The sequence below is a fragment of the Mobula birostris genome, chromosome 11 (assembly GCF_030028105.1).
Source record: "Mobula birostris isolate sMobBir1 chromosome 11, sMobBir1.hap1, whole genome shotgun sequence".
Lineage (NCBI taxonomy): Eukaryota > Metazoa > Chordata > Chondrichthyes > Myliobatiformes > Myliobatidae > Mobula > Mobula birostris.
Genome location: NC_092380.1, coordinates 70,854,374 through 70,876,725, shown reverse-complemented (window position 1 = coordinate 70,876,725; position 22,352 = coordinate 70,854,374). Strand labels below are relative to the sequence as shown.

Here is a 22,352-nt window from a genome sequence, read left to right as displayed (position 1 = left end):
TGCTTCCAAATAACTGAGTTCCAAGTCAAAAAAAAGTACTACATTCAGTCCTTTATTACAAAACCAGCAAAAAATAACAATATTATAGCAAAATTAGAAACAAGCATAGCTAAAGTTAGTGAAATAACAAAATAGATGGAATAAGAGTAATTAGCATTCAAAAAAAATTCTGGCCCACTCCCTCTCAACTAAACTAAACAGCCTAACCAGGACAAAGCATGATTATGTGACTATACTCATTTGCTTCTACAACACCCCAATTTGTGTGACAAATTACCGTAACCCATAGTAAACATGTAATACATAATACAATACAGACAGAAAATAGATACATAGCTCCTACATCATGGCCCCTAATTATTAAACTATAATAATTACAACTACATACAATACTACCAAATAGGAGACAAGAAATCTTCAGGGATAATTATGTAATGTCTCTTTCCTCTTCTTCCAGCCAAGTTGTGTAACAGTCATCTAGGCCAGAGGTTACCTGCATTTAGCCCAGTACAGAGTGATCTTTGCCACCACTCTGTCAAGTCAAAATCTAGAGCTGTAGCACCTCGAACCTCTGCCTCCTGTAGAAGACAGATCTTGGTTATAGGCCTGTCCAGACAGCTGGTCTTGGTTTTAATGAGTACCTGCTGCAGAAATCCTCTTCTGTCTGCAAAGACTTGGATGACTATTCCCACGATCTATGAGTTTTGAGGCGCTGTGTTATCAACTATAAGCACAATGCCTCCTGGAAGGGAATTGTGTTTTATATGTGACCATTTCTGATGTTCCTGTAACTGCAGTAAGTACTTCCTGATCCACCATTTCCAAAGCAGGTTTGATGTGTATTAGACCTGCTTCCATCTAAGATGAACAAAAAAGGCTTTCTTTTGGAACTCTTGGCGGTAAGGATAGTGAGGTCTTCAGAAGCAACAGATAGTTTGATGATAGTGCTTCCAAATTATTGGGATTGGTGGATGCTTTAGTAATTGGACAACCACAGATAATAGGCTCTACTTCGCAAAAGACTGTGTGGAAACTTTCTTCATCAAGATTCTGTACCTTTGGTGGAATTGAGAACCTTTATTACTGACTTAATTAATCTCTCCCGTATTCCTTCATATTGTGAACCAACCAGGGGTTAAAATCCACTTAACTCCTTTCTGAAGAAGGACATCACTGATCTGTGAATAGTTCCACTTCTCAATAGCTTCTCTCAACTTGTGCTCAGTTCCAACAAAGTTTGTCGCATATTCAGAGCGCTGTACAGACCTGTCCATGTCTTGTGTAAAACGTTGAAGTGCATTACAAAGGAATCTGTGTCTAAGGAAGATGTCACCTCAATGTAAATAGCTCATGTAACTAGACAGGTAAATATGACACCGTACCTCATTGTTGTACTCCTTCCAGTAGTCCATTTACAGTCCACCCCATAAGGTCCATATTGACACTGCAAATCTTTTGCAATAGCTCCAATGCTTTAGACACATTTGCCCCTATCAGCAGCTCAATTTCCAAATCAGTCTGTGGCAAATGGACATGTCTTGGGTGAGACCATTCCTGGAGATCCCTACTGTCATTGAGTGTTCCCTCTGTAGACAGGCATACTTCCCTGTGTATAGATATTGGGTAGTTCAAAATAGTTTTCAACATCTAAGTCAGCCACTTCCAATCCTGAAACAATATAGCTACTCACAACCTTTCTCTTGACCCATCATGCGCATGAGAATGCGTGCTCTTTTTTCCCGTGAGGTTGAGCTTGTTCATGAGGCCCACTGTGCAGAACATTACTGTACTTCCTTGATCTTGGAAAGCTTAAGTAACCACTGTCTTGTTACCTTTCTCAGACTTGATTAGTACTGGAATTATGGGATGTTTACAGTTATGATGGCCAGCCCCTGTTAGGCCACTGGATGCCAGGACGTTTGTCTGCTGTGTCTGATTCTTTCACGGCTTGTTTTGATTCTGCACCTTTTCATTAGAGTGAATATGAAGGGTGCTGGGATGCTTGCCACTGCATACTTTGCATGAAAGATGCTTCCTGCAATCCTTGCTGATGTGCCCTGTACACAACAGCCACAGCAGAGACCATTTTCCTTTAGGAAGGCAAGTTTCTCACTATGGGGGTTTTTCTCCAGCCGAGGGCACAAATCCAGTGAGTGTTCACCTTTGCAGAATTGAATGATCTCTATTGTCATTATACATAGGTACAATGAAACTCTGTTTGGCTTCCTCTCAGGCAATTAAATAAAGCGGTAGATAAAAACAAGGCAGTAATAGAAAAACAGTATTAAATAGATAAGTAGCAGAAAATAAGTTGCAGCAGCACCAGAATATCACAGTAATTCACAAAGTGCCGTTAGTGCAAGTATTTGAGTCCTTGGGTGTGCATGTGTGTGCTCACAGTGTCAGTCATTGTTCTGTGGGAGTGGTGTGATGGAGGCCCCAGCTCTGGGATAGAAGCTGTTCCTTCGTCTATTTGTTCTGGCTTTTAGTGTCCTGAACCTTTTGCTGGACGGCAGTGGGTCAAACAGGGAGTGGCCGGGGTGTGTGGTGTCTCTGGTTATGCTGATTGCTTTCCTCCTGAGTCTGCTGGAATAGATGGTGTCCAGTCCCGGGAGCTCCATCCTGACAATTCGCTGGGCTGCCTTCACCACACGATGCAGGTCTTGTCGCTCAGCGGCTGTGCAGCTGGCATACCGCACGGTGGCGCTGTTGGTCAGGATGGTTTCAATTGTGCTTCTGTCGAAGTTAAGCAACAGCTTTTGTGGGAGTTTGGCCTGTTTCAGCTTTCTGAGGAAGGAGAGTCTTTGTTGTGCCTTTTTTACAAGCTGCGAGGTGTTGGTGGTCATGTCAGTTGTTTTGACAACAAAATTCCAAGGAACTTTAGGTTTTCCACACTTTCCACTACCTCTCCATGTATATGGAGGGGGGTGTGCACTCTGTCCTTTGATCTCCTGAAGTCAATGATCATCTCTTTTGTTTCAGAAGTGTTAAGGACCAGGTCGTTGTCCTTGCACCACTCCATCAGATGATCCACCTCAAGCCTGTAGGATGTTTCATCCTCGTTCGAGATCAGGCCAATCACTGTGGTATTGTCCGCAAATTTAATTATGGAGTTGGAGGTGTAGATGGGGGTGCAGTTGTGTGAAGAGTGTGTAGAGCATAGGGCTCAGCACACAGCCCTGCGGGGTGCCTAGTTTTAAGATGAGGGTGTTGGAGGTGTGCATACCAATTCTGACTTGCTGTAATCTGTCTGTGAGAAAGTTCATGGCCCATGGGCACAGGGAGGAACCAAGGCCAAGAGTGTTCAGTTTGCTTACCAGTTTATGTGGAATGACTGTGTTAAATGCAGAACTGAAGTCCACAAATACCATCCTCACATAAGTGTTCGGTTCATCTAAGTGAGCCAGAGCACTATGGAGGGCTGTTGTGATTGCATCCTCTGTGGAGCGGTTTGCCCAGTAGGCAAACTGGTGTTTGTCCAAATCAGGTGAACATGTACTTGACGAAACCATTTTCCTTCTGTTAGTTCGGTGTTCAATTTTAACTTAACTTCTCACAGTGGCTACGGTAGTGGCAAAGCTGCTTCCGTCAGCCTTAGAACGAAGTTATAACTTAATTTTGTTCATACCTTTGCTAATTGCTGGTGATGGAGCACCCTGTATATTCTCAAATACTGAGTCTATGGCAATATTTACTTGTCTTTCAATAAAAACCACATCAGTGAAAGTAGTCTTACAGTTGCACCTTTCTTGCAGTTTATCCATTTCCATTTATCCCTCAGCATATAGGGTAACTTTTACAACATTTGGCATATTGGCAAGCATGTTCAGCTCACACGCAAGCAGCACTTCTTTTATGGCATTGCAACCACCTCTAATAAAAAATACTGTAATCTTGAAGAGCTTTCATCTCTTCAGATTTGATAGATAACCCGAGAAAGAGCCTTTTGCATGTAGGCAGATGCAATTTTCTTTTTATTACCAAAATGTTCCTGTAGTAAAGCCGTTTTTAGTGTTCTGTAGCAACTGCTGACAGGTTCTCTAGGGCGACCTCTAGTGTTACATCCAAGGAAATCGGCAGTCGCTATGACTATCAGTCTTTCCTTCAAGCAACACACATCAAAGTTGCTGGTGAACGCAGCAGGCCAGGCGGCATCTCTAGGAAAAAGTACAGTCGACCTTTTCGTCAGGAAGGGTCCCGGCCTGAAATGTCGACTGTACCTCTCCTAGAGATGCTGCCTGGCAACTTTGATGTGTGTTGCTTGAATCTCTAGCATCTGCAGAATTCCTCGTGTTTGAGTCTTTCCTTCAACACTATTTTCAAAAGCCTTCATGAGTGTGTGATACTGCAATGGATCACCATAGAAGATTTGAATCTTGCTTTTAGGCAAGGATGAAATGTGTTATGTCAATAAGTTTGTTATTTCACTTTGCTTCTGCTTAATATCAATGATACCATTTTGACGTGTGTCGTCTGAAATGAGTGTTTCCATGCTGTGAATGAATGTTCCCATGAACTCTTTGAGCCGTTGGATATGACATTGGTTCAGAGTGCCTCATTAGCGTAAGCGGAGAGTAAACACCCTGAACTACCCCTTGGGGAGGGGGGGTCTTGTTCATGTATCCTAAACAATGGAGGAACAAATGAATGAATAAGGACATTGATTGTTTTTTGTTTTTCTCTGTGCTTTTCAGTATAGGAACTCACACCACAGGAATGTCCTGCTGGAGCACTTTCAGCACTCGCCACCCTTAAAGTCTTTAGCACATGAACTTTAGCCATATACGCCACATTTTCTTCCTGCAACTTAAGCTGCTCCTTCATTTTCTGTAGATGCTCTTTCCTTCTGCATAGTCATTCCTTCCTTTCTCCATAGCTGCTCCTCATGCTCTTGCAGTGTATGTTTGTCCTTCTATAATCATTGATGTGTGATTAATGCAGCTAAATCGACCTCTGCTTTACTGTGTGCAGAGGAGGTATTAGAGTCCAAAAATATTCTTCCTGTAGCAGAGTTTCAAGCACTGACATTTGACATGCTGTCGTTCAATTTCACATCATCTTGTGGGTCATCTGACAAAATATGCCTTGGAATTTGAGGAACCTCATGCAATGGAAGGGGAGACACCTATTCACTCGTGTTCCTTTCTCCTGATTGAGCAACTCACAATTAACTCTGTTCACCCACAGCACGTTTGCAAAATGCACCAGCAATATTCTGTTAAGTAAACCTAGGTAACAAACAAACCGCACAGCCACAGCACTTGAACTAGACCAAACCGACAGCGTTCCCTTCAAAAGTCAGCAACTGGGACAATATTTAACACTTCAATAAAACAAAGTGATGATTCCTCAGGCAAGCACTATGCAATCGAGCAATGGACCATGATGCGTGGGCAGCACTGACCATTCAGAACTGTTCAAACCACAAATACACCAGCATGAATCAACTAAAGGTCGCTTATAATCCTACCGCAAGCTACTCTTGTTTCACCAACGTGTCCGAGGCAATCCTTTGCTGTAAATTGGTGTTCGTTTGGTACAACTACTTTTTTTGTTGACAAAATTTAGCGGTTACTTGAAAACAAACCAAAACCACTGAGAGACTAAGCAAGGGAGTCGACACTGAAGGACGCATTCCAAGTAACTTGAGTTCCAAGTCGATCCTTCATTACGAAACCAGCAGCAATGATCTTAGAATGATATTAGACATTCACAGAACAAAAATTAGCAAAATAATGAAATGGGTGGAATAAGTGTAATTAGCGATCAGCAAAAAAAAAATCACCCCGGCTCACTCCCTCTCAACTAAACTAACAGGGCAAAGCATGAATACGTGATTATGCTTCTACAAATGACTAACGCAGAATAAACACAAAGTACAATACAGACAGAGGGAAAATAGAGACATGGATCCTAAAGAGGGATGCTCGAGGCAGCAACTTCAGAAGATAATCCTCTGGCGTAGAGGGTTATGCCTGTGATGGAGGCGGCTAAGTCTACAACCATCTGCAGCCTCTTGATCAGAATCGAGTTTAATATCACTGTGCAAAAATAGAAACTTAAAAGTAGTGAGGTTGTGTTCATGGGTTCAATGTCCATTTAGAAATCAGATGGCAGAGGGGAAGAAGCTGTTCCTGAATGGCTGAGTGTGTGCCTTCAGGGTTCTGATCCTCCTTCCTGATGGTAACAATGAGAAGAGCGCATCTCCTGGGTGGTGGGGGTCCTTAATGATGAATGCCATGTTTTGAGGCACTGCTCCTTTAAGATGCCTTGGATACTATGGAGGCTGGTACGTGGTGGAGCTGACTAATTCTACAACTCTGCAGCTTACTTTGATCCTGTGCAGTAGCCCCTCTCTTCCCCCCCCCCCCATACCAGTTGGTGATGCAGCCTGGGATGGAGGCTCCAGTGTGCAGGATGTGATGCAACAGCCTGAGCACTCCCCAATGTATATCTGTCGAGTTTTTGGTGACATGCCATATCTCCTCAGACTCCTGATGAAGTATAGTTATTGCCATGTCTTCAAGTTACCAGTTCTCACTGATTGAGGTCTGTGGATAAGGAAGTCAAGTACGCGGATCCTGAAGCTTGATGGTGAGTTTCACTGGGATAATTGTGTTGAATGCTGTGATTGAAGATGCGTCAGGCTACTGTTCAGGTGGTCCACAGCAGAGTGAAAATCCAGAAAATTGAGTTGCATGTGCTGCAAGAAATATATTTTTCTCTGCTGAGAAAACCCTGCTTTTCATTATTGGTTCACCCACTGACTGTATTTTTTGTATGAACTCTTGTATCTTGTATTTCTCATCTCTTTATCGATGTGAATAAAGCCCAGGTTGCTTTAATTTTAACCACATGATAAAAAGTTCTCAAGTCATCAGGGTCATAAGGAAGTACAGCAAAGAAACAGGCCCTTTGGCCCATTTAGTCAATGCCAAAACCATTTAAACTGTCTATTCCCATTGACCTGCACTGGGACTGTGGCCCTCCATATCTGCACTATCTGAGTAGTTATCCAAACTTCCCTGCAACGTTGAAATCAAACTCGTATGTACCACTTGTGCTGGCAGCTCATTCCACACTCTCATGACCCACTGAGTGAAGTTTCCCCTCATGTTACCCTTAAACTTTTCACCTTTCACTTTTGACCTCTGGTTGTAGTCCCACACAGCTGCAGTGGAAAAAGCCTGTTTGCATTTACCCTATGTATACTTCTATCAAATCTCCTCTCAATCTACTACACTCTAAGAATACAGTCCTAATCTAGTCAATCTGTCCTTATAACTCAGATCCTATGGACCCGGCATCATCCTTGTAAATTTCCTCTGTACTCTTAATCTTTTTTACATTTTTCCTGTAGGTAAGTGACCAAAACTGCATACATTAGTCTCATCAATGTATTATCAAACTTCAACATAACGTCTGATCTTCTGTACTCAATACATTGAATTATGAAGGCAGTGTGTCAAAAGCTATCTTTTCTTCTGTAGTGGGTCTAGTTACCATCCTCCGGGTCAAAACTAAACATGGTGAAGCAGCTTTTAGTTACCATGCCCCACATATCTAGAACAACCTTCTGGATGATCTGAAGTCTGCCCCAACTTTAAGATCTTTTAAATCAAGGCTTAAAACTTTTCTTTTTGCTGTAGCTTTTTATTAGAATCTCCTACACTGTAACTTTTTCTACTTTATTTTTATGTGATTTTTATTCTCTTTATATTGTTTGAAATTTGTTTGAGTTCTCTATCTTGTTTTATGTACAGCACTTTGAACAGCCTTGTGTTCATATAAATTTGCCTTGCCTTTCCTTTATGACCCAATCCGGTCTGTGATGCCACTTTCAATGAATTATGGACCTGTATTCCCAGTTCCCTTTGTTCTACCACTGTCCTCAGTGCCCTATTGTTCATGTGTAAGACTTGCCCTGGTTGATCCTACAGAGTGCAAAACTTTGCACTTGTCAGCTTATCAAGAGGTCTGGTCAAATCCGGGTGCCCCCTCCTCACACAGAGAGCGGTGGGTGCGTGGAATGCACTGCCTGCGAAGGTAGTAGAGACGGATACAGTAGGGACTTTAAAGAGACTCTTAGGTACATCAGTTTAGAAAAGTAGAGGGCTATGTGGTAAGGAAATCCTAGGCAACTTCTAGAGTAGGCTCCAGGTGGGCGGCTCGTAGGCTGAAGGGCCTATAATGTGCTGTAGATTTCTATGTTGCTATGCCATTTTTCAGCCCATTTTTCCCACTAATACAGATCACTCTGCAAGCCATGAAAGCCGCTTTCACTGCCCACTACATACCCAGTCTTGCTGTCATCCACAAACTTGCTGATCTAGTTAACTACATCATCATCCAGGTCGTTGATATAGATGATAAACCACAAAGGACCCAGCAGTGATCCCTGCGGCACACTACTAGTCACAGGCCTCCAGATAGAGAGGCAATCCTCTACGACCATTCTCTGGTTTCTCCCACAAATAGATAATGTCTAATCCAGTCTACTGTCTCGTCCTGAATACCAAGCGACTGAACCTTCTTGAGCAGACTCCCATGTGGGACCTTGTCAAATGCCTTACTAAAGTCCATGTAGACAGCATCCATCGCCTTGCCATCATCCATTTTCCTAGTAACAATCTTCGAAAAACTCTACTAGATTGGTTAGACATGACCTACCATGCACGAAGTGATGCCTACTATCCTTAATCAGTTCATGTCTATCCAAATACTTGTATATCCGGCCCCTTAGATTACCTTCCAATAACTTTATCACAAATAATTTCCTGGTTTCTGTTTAGAGCTGTATTTAAACAGCGGAACAACATTGGCTATCCTCCAATCCTCTGGTACCTCTGCTGTTGCTGAGGATGTTTTAAATATCTCTGCTAGGGCCCCAGCAATTTCTGCACTTGCCTGCTGTAGGGTACAAGGGAACACCTTATCAGGCCCTGGGGATTTAGCCACCCTGATTTGCCAGGGTAGCAACTACCACCTTCTCTGTAATCTGTACAAGGTCAATGAAGTTGTTGCTTTTTTGCCTCACTTCTGTAGACTCTGTATCCGTCTCCGAGTAAATACAGATGCAAAGCATACATTTCAGATTTCCCTCAACTGTTTTTAGCTCTACATATCGATTACTGTTCTGGTCTTCCAGAGAACCAATTTTGTCCCTTGTAATCCTTTTGCTCTTGACATATCTGTAGAATCCCTTGCTATTCAGCTTCTCCTTGTCTGTTAGGGCAACCTCATGCCCTTTAGGTCTCCCGATTTTCTTTTTAAGTGTTCTCTTGCATTTCTTGTACTCCATATACAACTCGTTCGTTCCTACTTGCCTTTCCCTGCTATGCACCTCCTTTTTTTTTCTCTTAACCTGGGCTTCAATTTCTCTTGAAAACAATGTTCCCTACACTTGTTATCTTTACCTTTTATATTCTGACAGACACGTACAAGCTTCGTACTCGCAACATTTCATTTTTGAAGACTTCCCACTTTCCAAGTACATCTTTGCCGGAGAAGTGTGTCCCAATCCACACTTGCCAGATCATTTCTGATACCATCAAAATTGGCCTTTCTCCAATTTACATAATCAACCTGCGGACCAGAGCTATCTTTTTGCATATTTACTTTGAAGCTAGTGGCATTGTGACCACTAGATGCAAAGTGTTCCCCTACACAAACTTCTGTCATCTGCCCTGTCTCATTTCCTAATAGCAAATGCAGTATTACATGCTCTCATTGGAACTTCTGTATACTGATGAAGGAAATTTCCCCGAACACATTTGATAAACTCCATCCCATTTAGTCCTTTTACTGTATGGGATTCCCAGTCAATATGTGGAAAGTCAAAATCGCGTGCTATAACAACTTTGTGTTTCTTGGAACAGGTTGTGATCTCTTTACTAATTTGTTCCTCTAAATCCCTAGGACTGTTGGTGAACTGTAGTGTACTCCCACTGTAGTCAAACCTTTCTTGTTTCTCACTTCCACCCATGATGCCTCACTAGATGAGCTCTCCAGTCTGTCCTGTTGGAGTGCTGCCGTGACATTTTCCCTGACTAGTAATGGCACCCCTCCTCCCCTAATCCCTCCCGCTCTGTCACGTCTAAAACAACAGAACCTTGGAATATTGAGCTGCCAGTCCTGCCCCTCCCACAACCAAGTCTCACTAATGGCTACATCGTCATGATTCCAGATGTTGATCCATGCCCTGAGCTCACCTGCCTTTCCTACTGTACCTCTTGCATTGAAATATAAGCAGCTCAAGACAGTAGTCGCACCATGTTTAACCTTTTGATTACTGACTTTGTCTGAGACCTTACTAACATCTGCCTCCACAACCTCTCCACCAACTGTTCTGGCACACTGGTTCCCATCCCCCTGCAACTCTAGTTTAAACCCTACTGGGCAGCATAAACAAACCCTTTCTGCTATGATATTAGTGCCCCTCCAGTTAAGCTGGCAACTGTCCCTTCTTCCCTAGAAGAGAGCCCAATGATCCAAAAATCCTATGCTCTCTCTCCTATACCAACTGCTTAGCCATGTGTTAAACTGTATAATCTTCCTAGTTCTAGCCACGCTAGCACGTGGCACAGGTAGCAATCCTGAGATTACAACCCTGGAGGTTCTTTCCCTTTAACTTAGCACCAAACTCCCCATGCAGAACCTCCTCACCCATTCTACCCATGTCATTGGTACCTACTTGGACCACGACCTCTGGCTGTTCACCCTCCCACGTAAGAATGCTGAGGACCCGATCAGTGGACCTGATTGAAATCACCTCCTCTCAAACTTCTGTTGTTCGGATTGGTCACTGGTCAGAGCTCAACTACAGTCAATGGCAGGAATTATCTATTTCTTTCCCCTTTTCTCTATGCTTTATGCCATCTGTTTTTCTCCATCCTCACACCTCACCACATTGTTTTGACTAACCCTATGTTATACAATTGGAAAAAATCAGCAGAGCACCAGTATTATCTGTGTGACAGATGACACGGTGTCCAGGTAGAATCAAAACTGACTCAGCTAAATGTATGAATACAATTACACACTAAAGTGCATTAATATGAGTAGCTTTTTAAAATTGATTTGTGATTAATGAATTTAAAAAAACCATGATTGTTAAACCTCAGCTGTTTCTTTCCAGTCTGGTCACATGACCAGACCCCTCTGGCCAACCACTCACTCTCAGTATTCTGAATTAAAAGCTGGTGCAAGGTATAATTTTGGTATATTGCCATATTTTTGCCCCTCAGTATTTGTCCAGATTCTTTTCTGTAGATGTATGCAGAATTTCTCTGATTTTAAAGGGTATTTTTAGTTTAATTTTTTTTCTTCCTGATTTGGAGTCCATGAAAGTTTCTTTTAAAAAGAAATCATCTGTTGGCCACTTGGCCATCCTGCTGCCATTACTCAGAACCAGAGATTACTTGCAGATAGCAGGAGATTTATTGCAACATTAGAAAATAGGAAATCCATAATTCTGAGTTTGTTCAATAGTTATGTGTGCATTGAGTGCTCTCCCTTTTTGAAGTCCAAATGTCATCTGGAGCAATTTGCTGTCTGGTATCATTTGTGAACTTTTCCAACTTGCCTTCCTATCTTTTGCTGTGTTTCTTTGTTTCCCTAATTTTACATACTCCATTGCATTTCTAAGCATAAAATTCAAAAAACTTGGCACTGGAGGATTAAAAAAAAACTTCAATGCCCGAGCACTCTACAACAAAAAAAAGCTATGATTTTTCTTGAAGGTGCTGGAATGTTGGTTCTGCTGAGAAATAAAGGCCACAATTAAAATGCTTCTTTTTTGTTTTTTTTAAAAAAAATGCAGCTGGAGAAGATTTATGATCCTAACAATGCAGAAGATGATATGGTGGAAATGGAAGAAGAACGACTAAGAATGAGAGAACATGTTATGACAGAGGTACAGGATAAGTACACAAATAGTGTTGTATAGTCTCTTTGAACTTACTTTAAAGAAGGGACATATCTGATGCTAATGGTGAAACTAAACGTGATTTATTTTCAATATCATGAAATTAATAAATGGAGTATGATCTTGTTCAAATGGTTTTGGAGTTTTTTGATTAATTTAAAATATGATTATTTTAAATGTAAGCTTGCATTGAAGAAAGCTTTATTATTAAAACTTTTTCCAGTACTATTTTGTATTGGTATTTATTTAGCTCCATGCTATATCTCACCTGAGTTTAGGTCGTTATTCTCTGTATAAGGAATATCAGCTTAAACTTTCCTCAGACAGAATGGCAATTCTAATTTGTCCGTCTACCACTTTCTTGATAGTGTGACTAACTGTGTGCTAATGATGTACTTAAAATGCCTTCAAATAGGCACAAGGAAGAGTGAACTTGGGTTCTTCTGATTAGCTTTATCAACAACTCTTTGACCCTAATTTGAGTTATAAACTGTAATGTACAGTTCTATCTATCATCAAGGATTCTGCTTCAGGCTCCTGTATCTACCTCTACCTCAACCTGACTCCTACTGATACTTGCAGTAGATCTTTATCCATGCTAGCATTTGCCATTACTTTTACCAGTTTTGCTGCATGTGTCCATCATAAATAATAACACCAGTTGTTCATCGCTTATTTATGTGGTTTGAGATTGTTTGAACGCATTCCAACCTGGGCTGATTTATTCTGCGCTCAGCGGAGGATACAAGCTCCTGGTCTTCCAAATACTCCAAGGTCATAATTTGGACAACTCCATTTTGTCTCCTCCCATGCATGCTTTTGTTCTCTTACTCTTATCTTTGGGGTCTCTACACCAACATTTGTTATAGAGTTGTCAGCTTCATTAGTCCTGTTTTCAGAGACTTTGCCTCATTTTTATTAATGTGTCTTCAACTTTTTAAAATTCATCAGCTTTATGTTTGGCTTGCTTGTCCTTGTCTATAGGAAAATGGCTATCTATTTTAAACATATTCTTTCTATATTTTCTTTAAGTGTTGGGATACCATGCAATTGCCTAGTGTTGGCATAGCAACACCTGGGGGCTGCACAATGACACAAACAACATATTTCACTGAACATGTGGCATATAAAAGTTGATTTTTAAAAATCTTTAATCGCGTTGCTCAAAAGACAGCTTTATTTTTTCAGATTGATGCAAACAAGGACCGATTGATTTCAGCTGATGAGTTTTTAAGGGCTTCTGAAAAGAAGGAATTTGCAGAAGCAGACCCTTGGGAGGTGAGTGGCACTGTGAGATAAACGGCAAAGGATCTTCTGTGCAAAGTCTACAACTCAGTGCTGTTAGGGATATACAGTATTTGTGACTACAATTCATGAAATACATCCCAGTTGTGGCGAGGTACGCAGCATGAGATTATTACAGTATATTTTTCATTGCTGAATCAATTATGTATTTCAGTAGTTGACACTTTTTCTGTAAAATTATATTTAAGCTTTGTGCTTTTTGCTGGTGAAGGTATTATTGGAAGGACATTGTGGAGGTGTATGGTTTAATTACCTGACTTTTTAAACTCTGGAGATAGAGCAAGTCAGAATAGGGACTTGTTTTTATTGCCACCTATTAATCCATATTACCTTGTTATTTCTAATATACCAGCAATTACAGTACTGTGCAAAGCTCTTAAGCACTCTGGATTTTTTAAATTTAAATTTTGTTTTGGATGTTTAGTTTTTGTCTCTGCATTACTGTGTCGGTATAAAGAATAAATTTTAGATCTCCAAACACTTGTATTCAAACAAAATGTTAGGGAAATTTTTGTATTTCATTAAAGAAAGTAATATCTTAATTAATAGACCACTTCTTAAATAAAAACTTGATTACTTTCTGGGTATAGTGCCAGTCCATGTTTAATCAAAGAAAACTAATGGGATGCTAATGGTCAATGATATAACAAGTTGAATGAACTAAACTGATGAACTGAAACAGAAATGGGTGCAGAAGGAATCAAACTGGGCGAAGAACAACCAAACTAAAAGGTGAGGGTGTGGCAGACGTGACAGTTTAACCTTCAAATCATCTATTCTTCAACCATGGCAAGAGTGAGCACAGCAACAAGACACAAGGTGTTCATCTGGCATCAGCAAGGCCTTTCCCAAGCAGAAATTTCATGGCAGACTGGAGTTTTAAAATGTGCTGTTCAAGATCTTCTGAGGAAGCATGAAGAAATGTGCAATGTTGAGGACCAGAAATGCAGTGGTCGGCCATAGAAGCTGAGTGCAGTAGAGGAGAGGTGTATATCAAACTGACACCCCTTCTAAATTGGAAGAAGTCCTGCACTGCTATCAGCTCTCAACTCTCAGAAACCACTGGAACCCAAGTACACCCCTCTACAGTCCAGAGAAATTTTGTCAGAAGTCTTCATGGAAGAGTTGCTGCCTAAAAGCCATTCCTCCAAAGTGGAAACAAAGCCGGGGACTCACTTATGCACATAAACACAAGAGTTGTGGTGCTGAACAATGACAGCAGTGCTCTGGACTGACGAGTCAAAATCTGAAATCTGAAACAGGAGGCAATTTGTCCGTAGAATAGCTGGAGAGAACTACATGGACGAGTGTCTTCATCCAACAGTGAAGCACAGTGGAGGTTCTGTGCAGATTTGGGACTGCATTTCTGCAAATGGAGTTGGTGATCTGGTCAAAAGTAATGGAATCCTCAATGCTGATAAGTACAAACAGATTCTCATTCATCATGCAATACCATCAGATCAGTCCTAGCTTCTTCTGCAGCAGAACAATGAGCCAACCACACAGCCAAGGTACTAAAGAACTATCTTCAATGAAAAGAAGAACAAGGAGTTCCACAACAGAGCCCTGATCTCAACATCATCTCGGTGGTTTAGGATTACCTGAAGCAAGCGAGACAATTGAAGTCTGCCGAAGAACTGTGGCAAGTTCTCCAAGATACTTGGAACAACCTTCCAGTTGATTTTCTTGGAAAACTGCACAGCAGTGTACTTAAGAGAATTGATGTAGCTTTAAAGGCAAAAGGTGATCACACCAAAGATTGATTTGGTTTAGTGTTTTTACTGTTCTTTATAGTATTTTTTTTGACATTCAGAAACTTTTCATTATTTTTGAAAGCATCTTCACTTTGCAAAATTTTTTTTCTACATGTGCCCTTGATTTTTGCACAGTACTGCAGTTTTGAACTTGGGGCATAATTCGTAATTCTTAGCTCTTCCTCGCCCATCAGTATGAAATACTGACAGGTTAAGGATGCTTGCTAAATTGACTCAATCATTGTCAAACAGCACAGAAACAGGCCTTTTGGCGTAACCATCTAAGCTGGTGATTGGCCCATATTCCCCTAAATCTTTTCCTATCAAAGTACCTGCCCTTTTAAATGTGTCAATGAAGCGGCTTCAACCACTTCCTCTGATAGCTGCTTCTATGTATAGACCACCATCTAAGTGGAAAAAGTTGACCCCCAAGTTCCATTATATCTTTCCCCATCACCTTAAACATGCCTTGAGTTCTTAATTTCTCAACTTGGGGCGGGGGGGGAGGTGAAGTGTGTGCATTCATTCTATATATACCCCTCATGATCTTGTACACATCTATGAGATTAACTCTCATTCTCCTGCCCACTAATTAATGAAGTCCGAGCATGCTCAACTTCTCTCTGCAGCTTAGTCCCTCAGTTCCTGGTCTCATCCTCATCAATCCTTTCTTTATTCTTTTAAGCTGAATGGCACATTTCCTGTAAATAGAGTAATGAAAGCTGAAAGCAATATTCCAAGTGCTACTTCATCAACATCTTGAACAACTGCAAAATAACTTCCCAACTTCTTAAACAATGCTTTGACTGATGAAGGCCAGCATACTGCCTTCTCCATTCTGTCTACCCGTGATGCCACTTCTTAGGAAATCATGTACTTTTATCCTCAGGTCCTTCTGTTCTACAACACACCTCAGAACCCTACCATTCATTGTGAAAATCCTACCCTGGTTTGACTTCCCAAAAATGTAACACCTTGCATTCACCTGAAGTAAAGTCCATTTGCTATTCCTTGGCCTCAGCTGCTTGAGATACTGGTGTAATTCTTGATGACCACCTTCATTACCTAACTAACTAACTAACTAACTAACTAACTAACTAACTAACTAACTAACCTCCCTCTCTCCCTCTCTCCCTCCCTCCCTCCCTCCCTCCCTCCCTTCCTCCCTTCCTCCCTTCCTCCCTTCCTCCCTCCCTTCCTCCCTCCCTCCCTCCCTCCCTCCCTCCCTCCCTCCCTCCCTTCCTCCCTCCCTTCCTCCCTCCCTTCCTCCCTCCCTTCCTCCCTCCCTTCCTCCCTCCCTCCCTTCCTCCCTCCCTTCCTCCCTCCCTTCCTCCCTCCCTTCCTCCCTCCCTCCCTCCCTCCCTTCCTTCCTTCCTGTTTTTTTCCCTCTCACTATACTCCTTGCCCATCCTCTGGGCTTCCCCCCTCCCCCTTTCTTTCTCGCTAGGCTTCCCATCCCATGATCCTCTCATATCCCTTTTGCCAATCACCTGTCCAGCTCTTGGCTCCATCCCTCCCCCTCCTGTCTTCTCCTATCATTTTGGATCTCCCCCCTCCCCCTCCCGCTTTCAAATCTCTTACTATCTCTTCTTTCAGTTAGTCCTGAGGAAGGGTCTCAGCCCGAAACGTCGACTGTACCTCTTCCTAGAGATGCTGCCTGGCCTATTGCGTTCACCAGCAATTTTTGTGTGTTGCTTGAAATTCCAGCATCTGCAAATTTCCTCGTGTTTGTACTTTCACCATTGTGCCTTCTGGTGCTTTTATTGTGTCTTGTCCTGTAGACTCTAGATGAACAGGAGATTTATTCAGAAGATGAGCTGCAAGAGTTTGAGAGGCGACTGACGAAGCAGGAGAATGAACTGAAGATGAAATCAGATGATCTACTAAAGCAGCGGGAGGAGTTACAGCTTCAACAAGATCAGCTCCAGGCTGAGAAGTTAGAATTACAACAGGTACAAACCCCATGTTTTTTGAGTTAGAGATTCTCTTTCTACGCTTAACTGCAGCACAAGAAACTGCTAACTAGTGTATATTATAGAATTAAATGTTCCTTCAAACCCAAAGAGAGAGCAGGGACAACACTACTAAACTCGTATTAAAGCACATTGTCTAAGTATTAAAGTGGTAAATATTTCCATGCCAAGTTTGTACAGATTTCATTTTGAAAAGCCAGAACAGTCGATTCAAATTAATTACTAGGGGAGAGTATGTTAAAACGTTATCCAACACCCTGTTAACTCAATGTACAAAGGAATCGTGCTTTCAGTCTTCTAATTTTTGTTTCCCTTTTTACTATTAAATTCAAAAGGCTGTACAGCAACTGGAACAAAAGAAACAAGCACAGCATGCTGCTCCTCCAGAAGGACCAAATGGGGAACTTCAGTTTCATCCTGGTTGGTGGTTTGCTGATTCAGACCGTTCATTGATTAATACTTTGCATAATGACACAGCTCAATTCATTTTCAAAATCATTCTTGTAGCTATTTGAGTTTATTAAGCTATGCATGATTTTCCTTTAATCTTATTACTAACACCAAATTATTTTAGATTCAAGATTGTTTGTTGTAATTCTTTAGTGCACAGGTGTAAAGGGGAGTGAAATGATTGTTACTCTGGATTAGATGCGGCATAAAAGACACAATAAGCCTAGAGAATGCAAAGAACACAATAAATATAAATGCATAAGATTAGCTTGTATACATAGACTGAAACTTAGAAGGAAAACAACATTAAGTATACTTTAGTAGATCAGTTGTGTTCAGAAACAGCATCACAATGATGAGACTAAGTATTGTGGAAGAGAAAAGTAATTTGCTATTCAGATGCCCAAATTATTAATAGTTGGTGCTAAAGTACAAAAAATTAAAAAGGCAAAGGGAACACTGATCATTACTCCAATCCCATTACTCTATGAGATTGGAATTCAAGAGGGAAGTGATTTTTTTTTTGCTTCATTTACATGAATCTGGTCCGGGTTCATCTGGAGTACTGCATCCTGTCTTGGGACCAGCAGCTTAGTGAGGAGATATTGCTTTGCCAGGGAATAATGCAGATTTATTTGAAATATATCAAGGCTTTTGGAATTATGTGGACAAATTGTATCAACTTGGCTTACATTCATTTGAGTTTGGAATGTTTTCCTGTGACCAATTTGAATTTGCTTTTGAAGTGACAATAACTTGAATACAGGGATACTGCTTTTTCTGCTGGGGTGATCAAGATTATGGGGTCACCACTTGAGTTAGACCAATGTGAATTTAAAAACAGGAAGCACTGGAAAATTTCCAAGATTTAATTATTTGTGAAGAAGTTAATATGGCAGAATGTAAAATAAGAATATCAATTTAGTAAACATGAGGAAATCTGCAGATGCTGGAAATTCACGCAACACACACAAAATACTGGTGGAACGCAGCGGGCCAGGTGGCACCTATATGAAGAAGTACAGTGGATGTTTCGGGCCGAGACCCTTCGTCAGGACTAACTGAAAGAAGAGATAGCAAGAGATTTGAGAGGGGGAGGGGGTAATCTGAAATGAGAGGAGAAGACAGAAGGGGGAGTGATGAAGCTAAGAGCTGGTATTATACATTTAATATTATACATTTTTTTGCTTGCTTGTTTGTTGATTTCATAGCCAAGATAGATTTTAGGACCTATAATGTAAGCATAGCATTTTCCTGAAGTGTTAGTTTCTTGTCTCATGTTAGTTGTGCTGAATGTTTTTTTCTTACAGGTATGGAGCAAGCTGCCCCTCCAGGTCATCAGCCATCACAAGACCTAAACCAGCCAGCTGCAGTTGGACAGGATCAGCCTCATCAATAGCCTTGCGTACAGTATTTGTGTTATTATAGGCATTCTTGGGTCCAAATGATCACAAATCCAATCCAATATTTTCTGCCACTGATTAATCGTGTTAGTTTTATGCTATGTGAAGACCACTGTTTTGTAAGCATTTTGTTCAAGGTGACTACTGAAAACTCTTGTGCAGATATTTCTCAGAGAAAGGTGGTTTACCTCTGGTGTTTGAGCAGTATTGAACTGAATTTCACGTTAAACTGCACCCCCCCCCCCCCCCGCCCCAACCAGTGATCTGACATGAACTTGCAAATTAAATCTATTTGAGCAGCTGTGGGGAATTTTTAATTTTGTTACATGTCTAGTTGTTTCTTTCGTTGGGAGAACAGGATGGTTCTGTGGGATAGGATTAAAGTTTGTGTATTGCATTTCATTATAGTATATAAATGGGAAATTTGGAGCTCCTTTTTTTGAGATTCGCAGTAGTATAGATGTTCATCTTGCATGTTAGAAATTGGGTTAGCGATTATGGAGAGCAGCCACATTACTAGCCCTATCCTACCCACTCTACTGTGCAGCGGCAGTTGCATTTTTCCAGCTAGAATTCCCCTCTTGAGAATCTTCATTATTGTAGCTATAGAGGCCAAAGCTAATGCATTACTTAACAAACTTGCTGCTAGCAAGGTTGACAATGATTACTGCATTACTGCAGAATCCTTGCACATGGATCATTAATGTTTTGTTGGGGGATGACAGACCAAAAATATAGCAGGAATATTTAAATACATGTATTTTCTACTCGGTTTTAAAGATCTTGTCACTTGTTCTGTTGATAGGCTTCAGAGAATTATAAGAAATAATGCTCAAAATAATGTTCAAAAATGGAATATTTCAGCATTGTTTTTTAATAAGGTCCATCGATGCCATCACTACTCTGCCATTGTAAAGAGATCTGTAAAAGCGTATTCTGAGACCATTTTCTTTCCATGGGATTTCTCAGACTGAATATGAATGATATCCAAATCACTTGATAGTCGAAACGTTCTGTTAGATTTATATGAATTACCGAATAGCAGTTGCAGATTGTGCCTGCCACCACATATTAATTTATAAAATATTAGTATCTTAAAAAGATAGGTCATTAGTCACAAAGAAATTATACTAACTGCTCAGTGTTGAATACAGATGTTTTAAATTTGTGTTGCCTATATGTGTGAATTTGAACCAATTTTAAATTCTAGCAGTTCATACATATTAAAGGACACCGTTATTGATTTTTAAATTATCATTCCAGATAACTTAACTGTTTTCTCCAAATTCTATGTATGGTTCTTTTTAAAGCCACATTACTATCTATCTCTCTATCTCTCTATCTCTCTATCTCTCTCTCTCTATCTCTCTATCTCTCTATCTCTCTATCTCTCTATCTCTCTATCTCTCTATCTCTCTATCTCTCTATCTCTCTATCTCTCTATCTCTCTATCTCTCTATTATCAAAAAAATTTTCAGGAATTTTGAATTAAGAATCATCCAATCATTCTCTGATTCTGCTTTGTTGTACTTCAGAACACATAGAATGGTCACTGTATGTATGGTAACATTGGTTAATCTGTGTGCAGCAAGGCCTGTGCTGTTTGTAAAGACGACGATAATTCTAACGTAGAACTACTTGTCGTGTGAATATGCAAGTATACAAACATTAAGCACCACGTGTTTCTTGCATTTTATTGTATGTATACTTTTGAATGGATAATGATGAAGCTATTAAGCATTACAGATTGATTTAAAAAATATTTTAACATTTTCAGCCTTCTCTAATTCAAGAAGCTGACGCCATTTGTATTGTAAAATAATGGTTGAATTAATCTTTTTGAAGTTGTATAGTAATGTGGTGCATTGAACTACAAGTGCACTTTACCTTAATCTGGAGAGCATGGATTTGCACAAATTCCTCTTTCAACATGCTGATGTAGCTGTGCTAATCAGAGGTGATATCAGATGGAGTCCAGGTACTCTACTGCTAGGAGAAATGAGAATGAATCTACTCTTGGCATATTTGTTAGATATTAGCAGAACCCTTGGAAGCTCATTTTCCTCAGCAGCATTGCTATACAGTAACCAGGGCAAAATATTTTTTATATTTTAAAATTACTATTTGTTATCAAACCATTTTGCATGGTTAGAAGTAATTACTGAAACACCTTAAAGCTGGGAACATTGTGGGCAAGAATTTACAAGTCCTGTGGATAATAGAGGGATATATAAATTTTACAAAAAGGCAATTGAATTCAGAGTTTAGCATCTGTCTATTGTATTGTTTTAGTAGTGTTGACACCACAAAGCTATCCTTACCATAAACACTAGTTGGCATTGCTTCTTGCCACACTCACTGATGGTAAAAATGCACAATGCCTTAGAAATAGATCCAGAGGTCCTCTTGAATGTCTTACTGTGAAAACATATATCTGCAGCATATTGCATAAGGTTTTCATTGTATTGATGTTGTACCTAATCTGGAATGCTTAAAAGTAGAATGTTAAAGCTAGGCCTGAGATAAGCATCCCAGTATGACACTATTAACCTTATTGAAATAAAAATTCATTTAAATTAAAAGGAAGCAACTGTGACCTGGGGTAGAAATTAATTCATTGTATTGCATTTCTGTTGACTTGTTTCATTGTTTGCTTCTTTACCCTGTTCTGCCAAGGAAAACTCTACTACGGCCATAGGTATGAATATTCCATTGAAATTTAATTAAGTTCATTGTCTTTGCCCTGGATAGTTCTGTAAATATATTTTAAAATATGCCACGGTTTTATTTTTAGTTGAATATTGTACTGGTTTCCTTGCAGTGGAATTTTCTTTGAGAAAAAATTTTGGTTTTCTGAATTTCTGCAAGTTGGTTTATAAAAGAGATGCATTTAAACATAAAGCAAAGTATTTAACTTCTGTTATGCTTCCATTTTGTTGATGTGAATTAAGAGTTAACCTTGTATGTTGCGCACTAATGCAAAAACTAGCATTTTAAGGCAAAGTGAAGCCATTCCAGAGCAATGGAGCCAAGTTCTGGAGCCTAACCACATCCAGTTGATGATGTTGATTAACTAAGAACTTGTGGTAAGAAACAGTTACCTAAACATCATCATCTCCAATCATAGTAGACTCCAATACACAAGATCAAGCATCAGAATTGAAATACTTCCAAAAGTCAGTCACATAGCATGGAAATTGGTCTTTTGGCCCAAATCCTCCATGTCGGTTTTCAGCTAGTCCCATATGTCCGTGATTGGGCCATAGCCTTCTAAAGTTGAGTGAACTTGGCCTTTCCTCCTTGGAGCGACAGAGGATGAGAGGTGACCTGATAGAAGTGTATAAGATGATGAGAAGCATTGATCGTGTGGATAGCCAGCGGCTTTTTCCCAGGGTTAAAATATCTTAATACGAGGGGGAATAGCTTTAAGGTGCTTGGAAGTAGGTACAAAGGTGATGTCAGAGGTAAGATTTTCCACACAGAGTGGTGGGTGTGTGGAATGCAGTGCCAGTGAAGGTGGTAGAGGGGGATACAATAAGGT

At 40.4% G+C, this 22,352-nt stretch overlaps 1 protein-coding gene across 1 annotated transcript in view; it reads left to right on the top strand.

Moving 5' to 3' along the window:
- The window catches only part of nucb2a (nucleobindin 2a), a 62,388-nt gene extending 40,658 nt beyond the window's left edge, over nt 1-21,730 (top strand). Inside the window, exons 9-13 of the mRNA XM_072272474.1 lie at nt 11,822-11,914; nt 13,115-13,204; nt 16,767-16,937; nt 17,294-17,378; nt 18,719-21,730. Of these exons, the coding sequence (XP_072128575.1) occupies nt 11,822-11,914; nt 13,115-13,204; nt 16,767-16,937; nt 17,294-17,378; nt 18,719-18,807 (528 nt within the window). The 3' untranslated portion in view covers nt 18,808-21,730. The remainder of the gene's footprint in view (nt 1-11,821; nt 11,915-13,114; nt 13,205-16,766; nt 16,938-17,293; nt 17,379-18,718) is intronic.
- The last annotated feature ends 622 nt before the right edge of the window (nt 21,731-22,352 follow it).